Genomic DNA, 17,818 nt, shown 5'->3' on the forward strand with positions numbered 1-17,818 from the left:
CACTGCTTCTATGCTTTGGTTGTCTTAGATACTTACGTGTCATCTAATTCTGGGTATTTCAAGGCTGTGTCGGAATCATACAGTTCTAAGGTCTTGTCAGTAACACAGTATGGAAGTGTAAGAGCAAAAAATAAAAGTTCCTCCTCACCCAAACCCCATCTCCAGAGGAACCATTGCTTACAGTTTGCAGTCTATTCCTCTGGAATTTTTTCAATACACACACACACACACACACACACACGATTAGGATGATGCAATTGTTTTGCAATTTGCTTTTTTCACAAATTTTGGTCACTTTCCCAATCTACCTCATTCTTTTTGAAGGCAGCAAAGTTTTTATTTTTATTTCTATTTTTAATTTTTATGTGTTTTTTTTTTTTTTTTTTTTTGAGACAGAGTTTCGCTTTTGTTGCCCAGGCTGGAGTGCAATGGTATAATCTCGGCTCACTGCAACCTCCACCTCCCCGGTTCAAGTGATTCTCTTACCTCAGCTTCCTGAGTAGCTGGGATTACAGACTCCTGCCACCACACCGGGCTAATTTTTTGTATTTTTAGTAGAGATGGGGTTTCACCGTGTTGGCCAGGCTGGTCTCAAACTCCTCACCTCAGGTGATGCACCTGCCTTGGCCTCCCAAAGTGCTGGGATTACAGGTGTGAGCCACCACGCTGGCCTTATTATTTAATTAATTAATTAATTTATTTATTTATTTATTTATTTTTGAGGCAAGGTCTTGCTCTGTCACCCAGGCTGGAGTGCAGTGGCATGATCTTGGCTTACTGCAGCCTGCACCTCCTGGACTCAAGTGATCCTCTCACCTCAGCCTCCCATGTAGTTGGGCCCACGGGCGCATGCCAGCACGCCTGGCTAATTTTTCTATTTTTGGTAGAGACAGGGTTGTGCCATGTTGCCCAGGCTGATCTCGAACTCCTTAGCTCAAGCAATCCACCCTCCTCAGCCTCTCAAAATGCTGGGATTACCAGTGTGCAACACCGTGCCCAACCTAGTTTCTTATCATGTGGTTATACTATATTATCTTTTCAAACAATTCATGTGTGGTATATTAAGGGACATTTGTGTTGTTTGATTTTTGCTATTAGAGTAGTACCATGATGACTATGAATTTTCGTTGACCTTTGTTTACTTTTTCCATGGTTTCCCTAGGAAAAAGTCGTAAGAGTGGAGTGACTGGGCGGTAGGGTGTATGCATTGAAGGTTTTGATAGATCCAACCAAACTGCTTCTAGAAAGGTGCTGCTCCTTTGCATTCCTACCTATGCAGGAGAGTGCCTGATTCCCTGCGAGCTGGGATGTTGTCCTAGACATCTTTTCATACTTACATCCTTCCTGCCAGGCACAACCTGGCACAGAATCAGTGCCTGGTACCTTGTAAATGAGAAACTAGAGCTTGTGAAGAGGGCAAACAGCAGGCCCATTGCCTTGAGTTAGGCTTGACTACTATTGTTGTTGAGGTTAAATTCACATGACATAAAACTGACCATTTTAAAGCTTGCAGTTTGGTGACATTTAATACATTTACACTGTTATGCAACCATTATCTCTATCTAGTTCCAAAACGTTTTCACCACCCCAGAAGGATACCCTGCACCCCATTATCTGTCTCCATGGGTTTGCCTATTCTGGCCATTTCATATGAGTGGACTCGTACACTCTGCACCTTTCGAACCTGGCTTCTTTCACTTAGCATCGTTTCCGAGGCTCATCCATGTCATATCATAGCATGTGTCAGTGCTTCATTCCCTTCTATGGCTCAAAAAGATTCCACTGTATGGATAGATCACATTTTGTTCTGTTTTGGAGAGGTTTGGGCTGAGCTCAGACCTGCCCTGGGCCTCTCTGGGAAGCCAGGGAGACCTCAGCAAGTGTCACCCCCCTTGTCCTGTTTTGCAGTATTCCTGTGCACACAATATTTGACAGCTGCCCCGAAGGGAACGGCATCAGGGCCATGGCCATGACCCGTGACGCCAAGTATCTGGCAACCGTCTCAGATGCTGAAGTCCAGGTAAAGGCCCTGGCCCTTTGGGTCAGCTTCAGCGAGCTGGCCGACCTGTCCAGTGTGTCCCCGTGGGCAGCTCTGTTCAGGCTGCATGATGTTTGTGATGTTCTCAAAAGACCAGACTCCATAGCACAGAGTCCGGGCCTCTGTCCTTAGTTACTTGAAGTTTTGGGGTCACCACAAGAGATGTAAGTTACTTTAGCAGACTTCAAAGAACTTCTCATGCCCCTCTCTCTGCTGTCACCTACAGAAGGTGTGCATCTGGAAGTGGACTTTGGCAGTGGAAACACCAGCATGCACTCTCGAACTCCCCAAAGAGTACGGTGTTCAGGTGAGTTCCACTGGAGCCTGTAAACATCAACTAAAGTTATATGGGTGCCAGGCCAGGCTGGGCGTGGTGACTCACACCTGTAATCCCAGAACTTTGGGAGGCTGAGGTGGGTTATCACTTGAGGTCAGGAGTTCAAGGCCAGCCTGGCCAACATGGTGAAGCCTGTCTCTACTAAAAATACAAAAATTCCCTGGGTGTGGTGGCACATGCCTATAGTCCCAGCTACTTGGAAGGCTGAGGCATAAGAATTGCTTGAACCTGGGAGGCAGAGGTTGCAGTGAGCCAAGATTATGCCACTGTACTCCAGCCTGGGTGACAAAGTGAGACTCCATCTCAAAAAAACAAAAACAAAGTTCTACTGATGCTGGGCCAAAACCTACTTTTTGTTTCAGGGGAGTTGTGTTATGCTGCATAACAGTGTTTTTTTTTTTTTTTGAGACAGAGTTTCGCTCTTGGTGCCCAGGCTGGAGTTTGGAGTGCAGTGGCACAATCTCGGCTCAACACAACCTCTGCCTCCCAGGTTCAAGTGATTCTCCTGCCTCCCGAGTAGCTGGGATTACAGGCGTGCACCACCACGCCTGGCTAATTTTGTAATTTTTTAGTAGAGATGGGTTTTCTCCATGTTGGTTAGGCTGGTCTCGAACTCTCAACCTCAGGTGATCCGCCCACCTCAGCCTCCCAAAGTGTTGGGATTACAGGCATGAGCCACCGCGCCCGGCCTCAGTAGAGCTTTAAAAACCCTTTCATTTTCTGATTCATTTTACTTGACTATAATAGCTAATATTTTTCAAGCACTTATGTTCCAGAGTCTGCTAAATTCTTTACTTACATTATCTCACATAATCCATGCAAACATGCTAGCAAAATAGATATTAATATCTGTGGAATACTACCATTAATTATTAAATACTTTGTCTAAAATCACCCACCTGGCAGTCTTTCTTATTCTATAAGTGTGCTTTTAACTGCTTCGAACCTTGTAAAACTAACTCTGAGGAGTATAGGGAAGTTATTATTATTGCTCCCAACTTACATGAGGTGACTTGCCAAGGACACCCAGCAAGTTTCCATCAGGTCTCCTTATTTCCTGAGTCGCTGCTCCCTGCTGTTGTGACTTGTCTCATCCATCCTTGCATGCTTCATTTGTCATACATTTATCGAGTACCTGTTCTGTGCCAGGCACTGTGATAAGTACATGCCTGACTTGCAGGATCTAAATCCCAGAGGGTTTGGGTGACTAGACTCAGCCAGGGAAATATGGTTATGCAGCCATATGTCCATCTTCTTTCCTTTCCCCCCAATATTCCTCTTGCCCCTAGAAAAATGTTTCTTCCTCCTTAAGGTTGTGCTAACACAGTAGCCACCAACCATATGTGGCTATTTAGGATGAGTTTTTCTATTGCTGCAAAAAACGCCATTGGGGTTTTTTTTTGGTTTTTTTTTTTTTTTTTTTTTTTTTTTTTTTTTTTTTTTTTTTTTTTTGAGACGGAGTCTCGCTCTGCCGCCCAGGCTGGAGTGCAGTGGCCGGATCTCAGCTCACTGCAAGCTCCGCCTCCCGGGTTCACGCCATTCTCCTGCCTCAGCCTCCGGAGTAGCTGGGACTACAGGCGCCCGCCGCTGCGCCCGGCTAGTTTTTTGTATTTTTTAGTAGAGACGGGGTTTCACCGTGTCAGCCAGGATGGTCTCGATCTCCTGACCTCGTGATCCGCCCGTCTCGGCCTCCCAAAGTGCTGGGATTACAGGCTTGAGCCACCGCGCCCGGCCTTTTTTTGGTTTTGTTTTGTTTTGTTTTGTTTTTTTTGAGACGGAGTCTTGCTCTGTCGCCCAGGCTGGAGTGCAGTGGCGGGATCTCAGCTCACTGCAAGCTCCGCCTCCCGGGTTCACGCCATTCTCCTGCCTCAGCCTCCCGAGTAGCTGGCACTACAGGCGCCTGCCACCTTGCCCGGCTAGTTTTTTTGTGTTTTTTTTTTTTTAGTAGAGACGGGGTTTCACCGTGTTAGCCAGGATGGTCTCGATTTCCTGACCTCGTGATCCGCCCGTCTCGGCCTCCCAAAGTGCTGGGATTACAGGCTTGAGCCACCGCGCCCAGCCGCCATTGGGGTTTTGATAGCGATTTTGCATTGAATCTGTAGATCACTTTGGGTGGTGTCATCGTTTTCACAGCATTGTCTTCTAATCCATGAGCATGGGACACCTCGCCATTTATTTATGTCTTCTTTAATTTCTTTCAGGAATGTTTTGTAATTTCCAGAGCTCAAGTCTTCACCTCCTGGTTAAATTTATTCCTAAGGATTTTGTGTTTTTTTGATGCTATTTTAAATGGATTTGTTTTCTTAATTTCCTTTTTTAGATTGTTCATTGCTAGTGTATAAAAATACAGCTGATTTTTGTGTGTTGATTTTGTACCTTGCAACCTTGCTGAGTACACATGGTGATTTAAATTTAAAATTATTAAAACATAAAAAATCTTTTTTGAGACAGGGTCTCCCTGTTGTCCAGGCTGGAGTATAGTGGCGCAATCCCAGCTCACTGCAGCCTCTGCCTCCTGAGCTCAAGCAGTCCTCCTACCTCAGCCTCCTGAGTAGCTGGAACTACAGGTGCACACTATCATGTCCAGCTAATTTTTTAATTTTTTACAGAGACAGAGTTTTGCCATGTTGGCCAGTGCGGCCTCCAACTCCTACGCTCAAGCCATCCACCTACCTCAGCCTCCCAAAGTGTTGGGATTACAGGCGTGAGCCACCACACCCTGCCCTCTTCTTGCTATGCTTTCTTCTTGGGTATTGTCATCTATTCCCAAGGCTATTTACTTCCAAGACATACCCTAAAATGTTCCCTCATCTCTCCACCTCTGTTGCCACTGTCCTAGTCCAGGCCACAGTCACCTCTACCTGCACCATCTGGCCTGCTGGTCTTTCTGCTTTCACTCTCTCTTCACTCTCTAACAATCTTCCCACAGCAGTCAGACTGATTTTTGTTTTGTTTTATTTTCTTTCTTTTCTTTTTTTTTTTTTAAGATGGAGTCTCACTCTGTCACCCAGGCTAGAGTGCAGTGGTGCAATCTCGGTTCCTACAACCTCCACCTGCTGCTGCTGGGTTCAAGCGATTCTCCTGCCTCAGCCTCTCGGGTAGCTGGGACTACAGGCATGTGCCACCATGCCCGGCTAATTTTTTGTATTTTTAGTAGAGATAGGGTTTCACCATGTTAGCCATGATGGTCTCGATCTCTTGACCTTGTGATCCGCCTGCCTTGGCCTCCCAAAGTGCTGGGATTACGGGTGTGAGCCACTGTGCCCAGCCAGAGAGTTATTTTTAAACAATTAAAATATTGCATCACTCCTGTACTTAAAATCCTTCAGTAACTTCTCATTGTCCTCAGAATAACATTAAAATTCCATGACATGTGGCCTTCAAGGTGTGATCTGATTCCTCCATCCATCTCCTAATGTCTACCATCCTGATTATTGTTCATCAGTTTGCTTTTCCTAGAATTTCATGTATAATAAATGGACTCCATTTACAGAGAGCTTTGGTTTCTTTCACTCAGTTTTGTTGTTGCACGTACCAGTAGTGTATTCCTTTTTATTGTTGAATAGTAGTGCATTGAATAGGTACGTAACCTTATTAATTCACTGTTCATGGACATTGGGTTGTTTCCTGGTTGTGGCTATTAAAAATAAAGGTGCTGTGAATGTTCATGGACAAGTCTTTATTTTTGAAGGAGATTTTCCTTTGGTATAGAATTCTAGAGTGGTAGTATTTTCTTTTAGCACTTCATATCTTCAAGGAGTGATTCTGTTGTCTTCTGGTTTCTACTGTTTCTGTTGAAAAGTCAGCTGTCAATCCCTGTTTTGAATGTTGTGTGTCTCTCTCTTTGGCCCCCAGCTGCTTTTACAGATTTTTCCCTTGGTTTTCAGCAGGATTTTGTTGTTGTTGTTGTTATGTTCTGTTTTTGAGACAGGGTCTCACTCCATCACCTAGGCTGAAGTGCAGTGGCACAGTCACCACTCATTGCAGCCTTGACCTCTTAGGCTCAAGTGATTCTCCCACCTCAGCCTCCCAGGTAGCACCACTACACCTGGCTAATTTTTTTTCTTTTTTTGTAAAGATGAGGTCTCGCTGTGTTGCCCAGGCTGCCCAAACTCCTGGGCTCAAGTGACCTTCCCACCTCAGTCTCCCAAGGTGCGGGGATTATAGGCGTGAGCCACTGCTGCACCAACCCCAGCAGCTTTTCAGTGATGTGTCTATGTGGATGTGGGTATGTTGTTGATTTTTTTTTTTTTTTTTTTGAGACGGACTCTCGCTCTGTTGCCTAGGCTGGAGTGCAGTGGCCGGATCTCAGCTTACTGCAAGCTCCGCCTCCCAGGTTTACTCCATTCTCCTGCCTCAGCCTCCCAAGTAGCTGGGACTACAGGCGCCCGCCACCTCGCCCGGCTAGTTTTTTGTATTTTTTAGTAGAGACGGGGTTTCACCGTATTAGCCAGGATGGTCTCGATCTCCTGACATTGTGATCTGCCCGACTCGGCCTCCCAAAGTGCTGGGATTACAGGCTTGAGCCACCGCGCCTGGCCTGTTGTTGATTTTTGTAAAGTTTATCCTTTAGGATTTCTTGAACCTGGGATGCTATATCTCTTCTCAGTTTTGGAAAATTCTCAGCCAGTACCTCTTTACACATTTCTTCTGCCACATTCTTTCTTTCTTCTCCTTCTGGGGCTCCAATTACATATATGTTAGACCTTTTCTGGTCTTGTCCCACTGGTCTTTTATTTTCTTTTCTGTATTTTCTATCCTTTCATCTGTTTTGCTTCAGTCTGGATGTTTTCTACTATAATTTGTCTTCCTTTCCTGCTGACTCGTTCTTTCTTTTTTTTTTTTTTTTTTGAGATGGGGTCTCACTGCGTCTCCCAGGCTGGAGTGCAGTGGCGCGATCTCGGCTCACTGCAAGCTCCGCCCCCCGGGTTCACGCCATTCTCCCGCCTCAGCCTCCCAAGTAGCTGGGACTACAGGCGCCCGCTACCGCGCCCGGCTAGTTTTTTGTATTTTTAGTAGAGACGGGGTTTCACCATGTTAGCCAGGATAGTCTCGATCTCCTGACCTCGTGATCCACCCGCCTCGGCCTCCCAAAGTGCTGGGATTACAGGGTTGAGCCACCGCGCCCGGCCATGACTCGTTCTTTCTTTGGCTATATCTAAATTTTTGTTAAACTGTCTATTGAGCATTTTAAATCATTTTTTCAGGTCTAGAATTTCCATTTGATTCCTTTTTTAAGTAGAGCTATCTGCTGAGATTCCCCATCTTGTCCTCTACTTTCCTGCATGTTAATCCAGTGATTGTCACGTCTGTGTCTAACAACCCCAATACTCGGATCTCCTGTGGCTTCTTTCTGCCGATTGCTTTTTCCCCTTGGTTTTCAGTCATTTGGATGGGTCTTTTTTCTTTTCTTTTCTTTTCTTTTTTGAGATAGAGTCTTGCTCTGTTGCCCAGGCTGGTCTTGAACTCCTGGCCTCAAGCAATCCTCCTGCCTCAGCCTTGCAAAGTGCTGGGATTCCAGGCATATACCACAGTGCCTGGCCTGGATGTATCTCTTTAATATGCCTTGCTGTTTTTTACTGAATGCCTGATGTTGTGTTTTTTAAAGTGTAGCAATAAATTTGAGGCTCCAGATGACTTCCTCCAAAGAAGACTGACTTTTGCTTCTTAAAGGCACTTAGCAGAGTGGTTCAGCTTAATCAGAGCTTGAGGTGGTTTGAGGCTGATTTTCAGGCTTTGTGAAGTCTGCTTCATGCACTTGCTTTTGCCAATTCCTTACCCTGCCCGGGCTTTTGTGCTGTTCTGATATGAATTCTCAAACACTGGCATTGGCAGTTTACACTCCTGTGGTATGTAACATTCATAAAATGTTTGGAAAATGATAGGTAAGGAATAGGAGTGGAGACGGGGTGGAAATGGTAGAAATGGAACTTAAAAAGCTTTTCTCCAGCCTGTTCCTCAGTGCTGTCTCCTGTAGCCCTTCACCCCAGGCTGTAGCCACCCACCTCCCATGCACATTTCAAACACATACCCCGTGGCTCCCCAGGAAGAGCTTGCTTTGTTGTTCTTGCTGTGACTGTTTGGTTTGTGTATTTAAAGTTTCCCTCACTTCCATAGTTTCTGCAGGGTTGATTTTTGGGAAGGGAGCCAGCAGCCCATGCTATTCACCATCTTGGCAGGAATTAGAATCCCCTTCCAATATCTTGCATTCATTCCAAGATACTGTGTGGCCCTGTCAACTTTAGAAATGTATATGCAGCAGTCTTTAAAAGGATACAGAATAAAGGTTATTGGTGAATACCGGTTTACTTTTGCTTGTTCCAATTTATTTTATTATTATTATTGTTATTATTTTAAATTGATCACTGTCAGAAAAGCTTGTTACAGCCAGGTGCAGTGGCCCACACCTGTAATCCCAGCACTTTGGGAGGCTTAGGCGGGTGGATCTCTTGAGGTAGGGTTCGAGACCAACCTGGGCAACATGGTGAAACCCCGTCTCTACTAAAAATATAAAAATTAGCTGGGCATGGTGGCACATGCCTGTAGTCTCAACTACTCGGGAGGCTGTGGCAGGAGAATTACTTGAACCCAGGAGGCGGAGGCTGCAGTGAGCTGAGATGGCACCACTACACTCCAATCTAGGCGACAGAGCAAGACTCTGGCTCAAAAAAAAAGAAAAGAAAAGCTTGTTCCAATTTATGGATGATGAAATATAATAGATCAGACTGGAAGGGGAACACATTTGACACTATTTATTTTACCAGTATTTAAATGATATTCCTATTTTTTACCAAATGCTGTATCTTTTCTGTTTTATATTCCTACTCATTTGTGTGTGTGTGTGTGTGTGTGTGTGTGTGTGTTTTGAGATGGAGTTTCGCTCTTGTTGCTCAGGCTAGAGTGCAATGGCGCGACCTCTGCTCACCACAACCTCCGCCTCGTGGGTTCAAGCAATTCTCCGGCCTCAGCCTCCCGAGTAGCTGGGATTACAGGCGTGCACCACCCTGCCTGGCTAATTTTGTATTCTCAGTAGAGATGAGATTTCTCCATGTTGGTCAGGCTGGTCACAAACTCCTGACCTCAGGTGATCTGCCCGCCTCGACCTCCCAAAGTGTTGGGATTACAGGAGTGAGCCACCAATTAAGTAATAATTGGTATTACTACTCCTGTAATACCAATTATTATTTAATAATTTAATTAAATAATAAATTAAATTATTATTTAATTTTAACATTCAGCTTAACCAGAAACAGAAAATTTATCATTAATGTATTTTCATACTTTATATTTCAGAACTACCTTACTTTTAACCCAACAAATAATAAAGAATTGGTGAGCAATAGTAAAACACAGGCAATATATTATGCATGGGTAAGTAGAAATATTTTGATTTGTCTTAAATGTGGGTAGAAGTATGTGTTCATTCTTTGAGTACGAATGTTTCAGTAATGTAACAATATAGTATCTCTACTTAAGAAGCAATGAATATATTTTAAAATGTTTTTATTTAATTATAGTGTTTAGTCCCATTTGAAATTAGCATATTAAATCAGAAGCAAATAATTCAATTTTATTTATTAAATTTTATTAAAGCAATGAGGCAAATGTTTATTTGAATTTATTTAACAAGACTAAAATACAAGTTTTGTGGTTTTTTTGGAGACAAGGTCTCGCTATGTTGCCCAGGCTGCCTCAGACTCCTGGGCTCAAGTGATCTTCCCACTTTATCCTCTCAAGTAACTGGGATTAGAGGGGTGAGCCAGCCATACCTGGCTCTAAAATACAGATTTTTTTGAGACCTTGGTCTTTTTTCCCTTTTAGAAAGGAATTAGCAAACAGATTAGTGATACATATACTGACACAGAGCCAAATCATGAGAATAAAAAACATTGAGGCTGAGCACAATGGCTTGTGACTGTATTTCCAGCACCATGGGAGGCCAAGGCAGGAGGATCACTTGAGGCCAGGAGTTTAAGACTAGCCTGGGCAACATAACAAGACCTCATCCCTACAAAAAATTATTTTAAAAAATTAACAGCGCATGGTGATGCATGCCTGTAGTCCCAGCTGCTCAGGAGGCTGAGGCTGAAGGATTGCTTAAGCCCAGGAGTTTGAGGCTGCAGTGAGCTGTGATGGTGATGGTGCCACTGCACTCCAGCCTGGGCAACAGAGTGAGACTCTGTCTCAACAAAACAAAACACAACAAAACAAAAAACGTTCCAAGTTAAACATGGAATAACTATGTGACTCAGCAATTCCAAGGTAAGATGTAAAAGAATTGAAAAGAAGCATTCGAACAAATACTTCTACACAAATGTTCACAGCAGCAGCAGCGCTATATGGTTATTTGTAATAACCAAAAGGTAGAAACAAGCCAAATGTTAATCTACTGATGATTAGGTAAACAAAATGTGGCCTGTCCATACAATGGAATGTTATTGTATGAAGTACTGATACATGCTGTGACATGGAGCAGCCTTGAAGGCATGATGCTAAATGAAAGACCCCAGACATGAAAGTCACATGTTGTATGATGCCATTTCTATGGAATGTCCAGCATAGGCAAGTCCACAGATGCAGAGGAAACTGGTGGTTTTCAAGTCCTGGGGAGAGACGGAGTAGCTGCTTAATGGGTAGGAGATTTCCTTTTGGGGTTATGAAAATGTCTTGGATCTAGATGGTTGCTCAGCATTGTGAATGTATGAAACACTACTGAATTGTACACTTTATGATTAATTGTACACGTTATGATTAACTTTATGTTAAGTGACACTTTAACATGGTTATGATTAATTTTATGTTAAGTGAATTTTACCTCAATAAAAAATTGTAAAGCAAAACCAAAACACATTGAATCACTGATTGTCAGCGACAGTCATTATTTAAGATATTTATTATATCTTTTTTTAATTTTATTTTTGAGATAGGGTCTCACTCTGTCACCCAGGCTGCAGTGCAGTGGTGCGATCTCAGCTCACTGCAACCTCGGCCTCTCAGGTTCAAGCAATTCTCCTGTCTCAGCCTCCCGAGTAGCTGGGCTTACAGGAACCTGCCACCACGCCTGGCTAATTTTTGTATTTTTAGTAGAGATGGGGTTTCTCTGTGTTGGCCAGGCTGGTCTCAAACTCCTGACCTCAAGTGATCCACCCACCTTGGCTTCCCAAAGTCCTGAGATGATAGGCGTGAGCTACCATGCCCAGCCAATTGTGACTTTACTTAGTACTTAATACAAATTCGAATTATCTATTAATAAGGCTTTAAAACTTTAATAAATACCTTAAGGTTGGCCGCGGTGGCTCACGCCTGTAATCCCAACACTTTGGGAGGCTGAGGAGGGCGATTCACCTGAGGTCAGGAGTTCGAGACCAGCCTGGCCAACATGGCAAAACCCCATCTCTACTAAAAAAAAAAAAAAAAAAAAAAAATTATCTGGGCACGGTAGTGCGCTCCTGTAATCCCAGCTACTCAGGAGGCTGAGGCAGGAGAATTACTTGAACCTGGGAGGCGGAGTTTGCAGTGAGCTGAGATCGCGCCACCGCACTCCAGGCTGGGCGATAGATGTGTTTCTGTTTAAAGACACCTTATTTAATGTATAACTCCATCTCAAAAAAAAATAAAAGTCATAATCATTTGTGGTATTTTTTATATTTTTTATGTATTTGCTTTTCTTTCAGAATGTTTTTAGATATTTCCCAAGGCAGCAAGTTCTCTCACCTGTAGAAAATGCACATTTCTGACCTTGTTTAGATGTATTTGTTTTGGTTTTATTATTAATATAGTTCTTCCTTTGGAAACTGGGTCTTTTTGAGTAGTGATTATTTTTTCCTCTTATCAGTATGAAGAGAGGGATACACTGGCTCACAGCGCCCCACTTTTAACAGAAAAAGTGAGTATGCCTGTTGCATTTTTGTCCTTCAGATTTTGTGGAGAATAAATATTTATGTGCAAACTTAGCTGCTTCGGGCTACTCTTTGTACATCTTGACATTAAGCTACTGGGAAATAATTGGAAAAATTTTACTTGGGTCCCGTATACATATTGAATTGTCGGTTCAAAATAATGGAAGTATTGTTAAAAATAAAATGTTATAAAAAGAGTTACTGCCGTGAGAAAATATAAAAAAGTGATGGCTTTTAGAATGTGTATGTGCATATTGACAAGGAAGGAAAGTTGCGGGGTGCAGTGGCTCTCGTCTGTAATCCCAGCACTTTGGCAGACCGAGGTGGGAGGATCACTTGAGCTCAGGAGTTTGAGACCAGCCTGGGCAACACAGGCTAGACTTTGTTTCTACTAAAAAAAAATTAAAAAAAAAAAATTACCAGCCAGGGTGGTATGAGCCTGTAGTCCCAGCTACTCAGGAGACTGAGGTGGGAGGATCACTTGAGCCCTTGAGCCCAGGTGATCGAGGCTTCAGTGAGCTGTGTTTGTGCCACCGCATTCCAGCCTGGGCAACAGAGCGAGACCCTGTATTTAAAAAAAAAAAAAAAGAATAAGCAGAGTTTTTGAGCGTGAGTGGATCCCTTATAAAGCTGCTCAGTTTCAGAATAATACATGATATTAGGTATTTAGATGTTTAAGAGCCAATAAGAGGGAGATGAACCAGATGTTGAGAAAACATTTTATCTTGCTTGCTTACTGCAAGCTCTTGTGTCTGAGGTGGAACTTGAGTCGTCTCCTGTAGCATATTCTGCATTTGCTGCCCATGTAACCTGCGCTCAGGGAGCACCTGATGATGAGTTTCCTGCATACTTGCTTCTCTCTTGGTATGATTTGTAGAAATTTATTTCTTAAGAGGGCATGCCAAAAGACAAAAACAGAAAATAAAAAGTTGAGACGAATGGGCACAAGGAGATTATTCTGTCTGCAGACTTGTTTTTCATAAATGAAAGTACTAAAAAATACTGTCAATTCTCATTGTTGTTGGTAGTTATGTTCTATAAAGTCTCTGTAAACACCAAATTAGCAGATACTAAATTATTGCTCTTAAGGGAAATATAGGGTGGGTTTCTTTGAGCCTCTGGTCACATTTTCACCAACTAACTGATCAATACATAACCTTGTTTTATGTGTATTCATGTTTAAAGACATTTTATTTAATATATAACATTGATTCATTAACATTGAGCTCATGGCCAACAGCACTGTAACTCATGACTTTAACGAAACTCATCTAACCCACGTATTTTCTCCATAAGGCACATCATAGCATTCTTTTGCTTAGGAACACTAGATAGCACTTCAGCACTATGTTTGGGGGTCAATTTAAATACGAAAATCACCAAGAAAAAGCACCCAAAAATGCAAACAACATGGCACTAAATAGACCATGAAAAGGACACTTGTTTATAGTCAGAGCTGAGACAAGAAGGCAGAGCATTGCCCTGCTTGCCCTCAACTGGAAATGTGCATGTTGAGTGAGTAAAATTATTTGTCACACTGCACATGCACTTCAGCAAATGACCGTGAGAGTGCTGCAAGTATTGATTTTTGGATTACAAATCAATTCTTACAAGTAGGTGAATTTGCAAATACAGAATCCACAAATAATGAGCCATTTGAAATGATAAAAATGTGTTGAAACAGTGCTGCTCTTAGAAAGAACTTGGTGCTCTTGTTTGACTAATTATTATTTACTATTCCTCTTGTGTTCAAATCAGAAGAGGTAAACCTTCGGATCTTCTCTGTATTATTAGAGAATTGGACAGCATAGAGAATAGGGCATTTCTGTGTATAGTGCTTAAATATTTTCATTTTTTTATTTTTTTTTTATTATTATTTTTTTTGAGACGGAGTCTCACTCTGTTGCCCGGGCTGGAGTGCAGTGGCCGGATATCAGCTCACTGCGAGCTCCGCCTCCCGGGTTCACGCCATTCTCCTGCCTCAGCCTCCCGAGTAGCTGGGACTACAGGCGCGCGCCACCTCGCCCGGCTAGTTTTTTGTATTTTTTAGTAGAGACGGGGTTTCACCGTGTTAGCCAGGATGGTCTTGATCCCCTGACCTCGTGATCCGCCCGTCTCGGCCTCCCAAAGTGCTGGGATTACAGGCTTGAGCCACCGCGCCCGGCCAGTATTTTCTACTGATGGGAAAATACCTTATGATCAAAGGAGACTGGGAGAATTATTTTATGCTATTTTATAACCAGTGCATGCTTTGACTCACAACAGGCATTAGTTTCTTCACCAGTCTCTGAAACCTCCATAAGAGAAATTTAACAGGTATAAACAGTGAATAACCACTCTCTCATTTGCTTTAAACAAACAATGTAATTGAACAGAGTACATAACCCTTCACTTGCTCTTAGCAAACCTCCAGAGGTTCAGAACTGCCTGGACCATGGCAATCCACGGGAGATGGTTTTAGTGATTGTTTTCTTTTTCTTTCTCTTTTTCTCACTATATTTCAGCATAACATTATAAAATATCGTGTTGATAAATGCTTTGTTTTATATTTATTACCAACAGTAACTATAACCTTTCTTTTGAAACACAGACCTTCAACAAGCTTGTGGGAAAGTTTAGCCAGTCCATCTTTCACTTGAATTTAACACAAATACTCTCAGCAACAATGGAAGGGAAGCTGGTTGTCTGGGACATACACCGCCCACCCTCATCTGCCTCCACCTTTTTGGGCTTTCCCTATATCAAGCCTTGTAAATTGGTTCATTTGCAGAAAGAGGGCATCACTGTGCTTACTACAATTGATAGGTAATTTTAACTTAATTAAAAGGTAGCTATGGATGATTATAAAAGTATTTTAAAATTGTTATGGGAGGTTGGGCATAGTGGCTTACACCTCTAATTTCAGTTCTTTGAGAGGCTAAGGTGGGAGGATCAGATGAGGTCAGAAGTTCGAGACTAGCCTGGGCAACACAGTGAGACCCTATCTCTACCAAACAACAAAAAAGAAAGAGAGATAGGAGGATTGCTTGAGCCCAGGAGTTTATCAGAGCGAGACTCTCCTGTCTTGAAAAACAAAACAAAACAAAACAAAACCTCTTTTGGATGTATATGCATATTTTGTATATGCATAGGGTATTCTGGGGAGAGTCACAATGAACTGGGAAGATTGGTTGCCTCTGAGGAAAAGAACTGAGAACTAAGATCAGGGATCGGGGGTGGATTTACTTCTTTTTATAGTTCCATTTATACTAATTGGATTTTTAAAAAAATCTCGAGCATGCATTATGTTAAAAAAAATCCCTTTGTGTTGGTGAAACAAAAAGGAACTAGATTTTTTTCTTCTGTGCTATTTGGATAGATTTTGCATGCAACATTTTACATGCAGTAAATGTAAGAAAATAATTTGAATAACTATATTGTTTTTGTCTGATTACAAAATAACATTTACAGTTCGGAGCGGTGGCTCATACCTGTAATCCCAGCACTTTGGAAGGCTGAGGCGGGTGGTCTCAGGAGTTTGAGACCAGCCTAGCCAACATGGTGAAACCCTGTCTCTACTAAAAATATAAAAATTAACCAGGTGTGGCGGCATGCGGCTGTAGTCCCAGCTTCTCAGGAAGCTGAGGCATGAGAATCACTTGAACCCAGAAGGCAGAGGTCGCAGTGAGCCAAGATTTCACCACTGCACTCCAGTCTGGGTGACAGAGCGAGACTCAATCTCAAAACAAAACAAAAATAATATTTACCCATTGTGAGAAGATCAAATGCATCAGAACGTAATAAAATTCACTAACTCTGATTTTGAGTGGCTGGCTGTGGGGACTCACAGATGGTCATTAAGTCCTCAATTAGGACAGGGTTCTTATTTCAGCTGGGTCCCTTCCTTACTGAGTGACCTTGAGAAAGGAACTTAATCTTGCTGAGCCTCTATTTCTTCATCTGTAAAATGGGCATAATGATACTGTTTCTCTCAGAGTGGTTTTATGAGGATTTCACGAGATAGTGATGTAAAACTCTTTGCACATGCTTGGTGCAGGGGAACCCTAGGTAAATGGCAGCCATCATCAGTGTGTGAGAGAAGTTCTCGAAGGTGTGGAGAAAACTGCCTAGTGACAGGGACCCTGCCCATATGGTTAGAGTCACTGGGCCATCTGCTTTCAAAACGCCCATTTGCTTCCATTTGCCTTTTGATGCAGGGGAACAGTGAGGTCTTGACATGGTTTTACAAAGAGAAATGCAAATTGTCACCCTCACTCAGTGGGGTGAGAAGATAGTAGAACTGCAGTTGGCCATGATGCAATCAACCTTTACTTGGTTGGGGGTTAGGATCCAGTGAAGACCAGGCCTGAGTTCTCCAAGTTAATAAAACCCAGTCAGGATCTGTGAGTCCAAGAAGGAAAAGGTCTCTGAAAATACTTGGTCAGTATTGCTGCTTCTGTCCAGCAGAGGGCAGTGGCAGACGTTCAAGCCAATTACTCAGCCCACCTGCCTTGCTTATTAATCAGAAACCTCATTTAACCACTCTGCATATGTAAGAGAAAATCCTCCTCGTCTGCCCCCCGTGATTAGAATTATGTCAAAGTCTTTTTTAAAAAGCCCATTTGGGATGGATCTGAGGACTGGAAATGAAAGCCATTTTGTCACGTGGCACTGCCTTCTGCCGTGTTGACTGGATAGGGTTTTATGATCACACTAACAGTAGTGCCTTCCTGTAAAGTGCTAGTGTCCCATTGCCAGCTTGCATGATTTTGGAGGACTGGTGGAGCGATTCTCTCCATGGTCATCTGTAGTTATATGGGGAGTGTAAATCCTTGTCCACCGCCATTGTGTATGGCTGATCTTGGTGGGCAGGGAAGAACCTAGCAGAGAGCATGGACTTTGCTTTAGACATACCTGGGTTCCCTGCATAGTCAAGCCACATGGCCCTGGTAAAATTGCCAGGTATAAATATGCCCCATGCAATATTTGGGATATACTTAGGCTAAATTTTTTGTTTATTTGTCTATTTTGTTTTTTGTGACGCAGTTTTGCTCTTGTCACCCAGGCTGGAGTGCAGTGATGCAATCTTGGCTCACTGCAACCTCTGCCTTCCGTGTTCAAGCAATTCTCCTGCCTCAGCCTCCCGAGTAGCTGGGATTATAGGTGCGCACCACCACACCTGACTAATTTCTGTATTTTTAGTAGAGGCGGGATTTCACCATGTTGGCCAGACTGGTCTCAAAGTCCTGACCTCAGGTGATCCACCCAATTCGGCCTCCCAAAGTGCTGGGATTACAGACATGAGCCACCATGTCCAGCTACACTAAATTTTTTTATACAAATATTCAAACGTAACTGGGTATCTGTATTGTTATCTGCTAAATCTGGCAACACAATGCCCTGAGCAAATTTCTTAACTCTCTGAGCGTTAGTTTCCTAGATGTAAATTGGGATAACAGTAAAATCATTCTCATCAGGCAGTATTAAATTAAGTTTTTGCAATGCCCCAGAATCCAGAGCCTGACATATAATTAGGTATTATATAGATGCTACTTGTTATTATTG

At 42.9% G+C, this 17,818-nt stretch overlaps 1 protein-coding gene across 3 annotated transcripts in view; it reads left to right on the forward strand.

The window, feature by feature from the left end:
- Positions 1-17,818, forward strand: part of WDR66 (WD repeat domain 66) — a 114,038-nt gene that overhangs the window by 53,787 nt on the left and 42,433 nt on the right. For all 3 annotated transcript variants that reach the window (XM_025402109.1, XM_025402111.1, XM_025402110.1), the window contains 5 exons: positions 1,909-2,020; positions 2,265-2,345; positions 9,669-9,746; positions 12,211-12,261; positions 14,865-15,079. In XM_025402109.1, the coding sequence (XP_025257894.1) occupies positions 1,909-2,020; positions 2,265-2,345; positions 9,669-9,746; positions 12,211-12,261; positions 14,865-15,079 (537 nt within the window). The remainder of the gene's footprint in view (positions 1-1,908; positions 2,021-2,264; positions 2,346-9,668; positions 9,747-12,210; positions 12,262-14,864; positions 15,080-17,818) is intronic.

The sequence above is a fragment of the Theropithecus gelada genome, chromosome 11 (genome assembly GCF_003255815.1).
Source record: "Theropithecus gelada isolate Dixy chromosome 11, Tgel_1.0, whole genome shotgun sequence".
Classification (NCBI taxonomy): domain Eukaryota; kingdom Metazoa; phylum Chordata; class Mammalia; order Primates; family Cercopithecidae; genus Theropithecus; species Theropithecus gelada.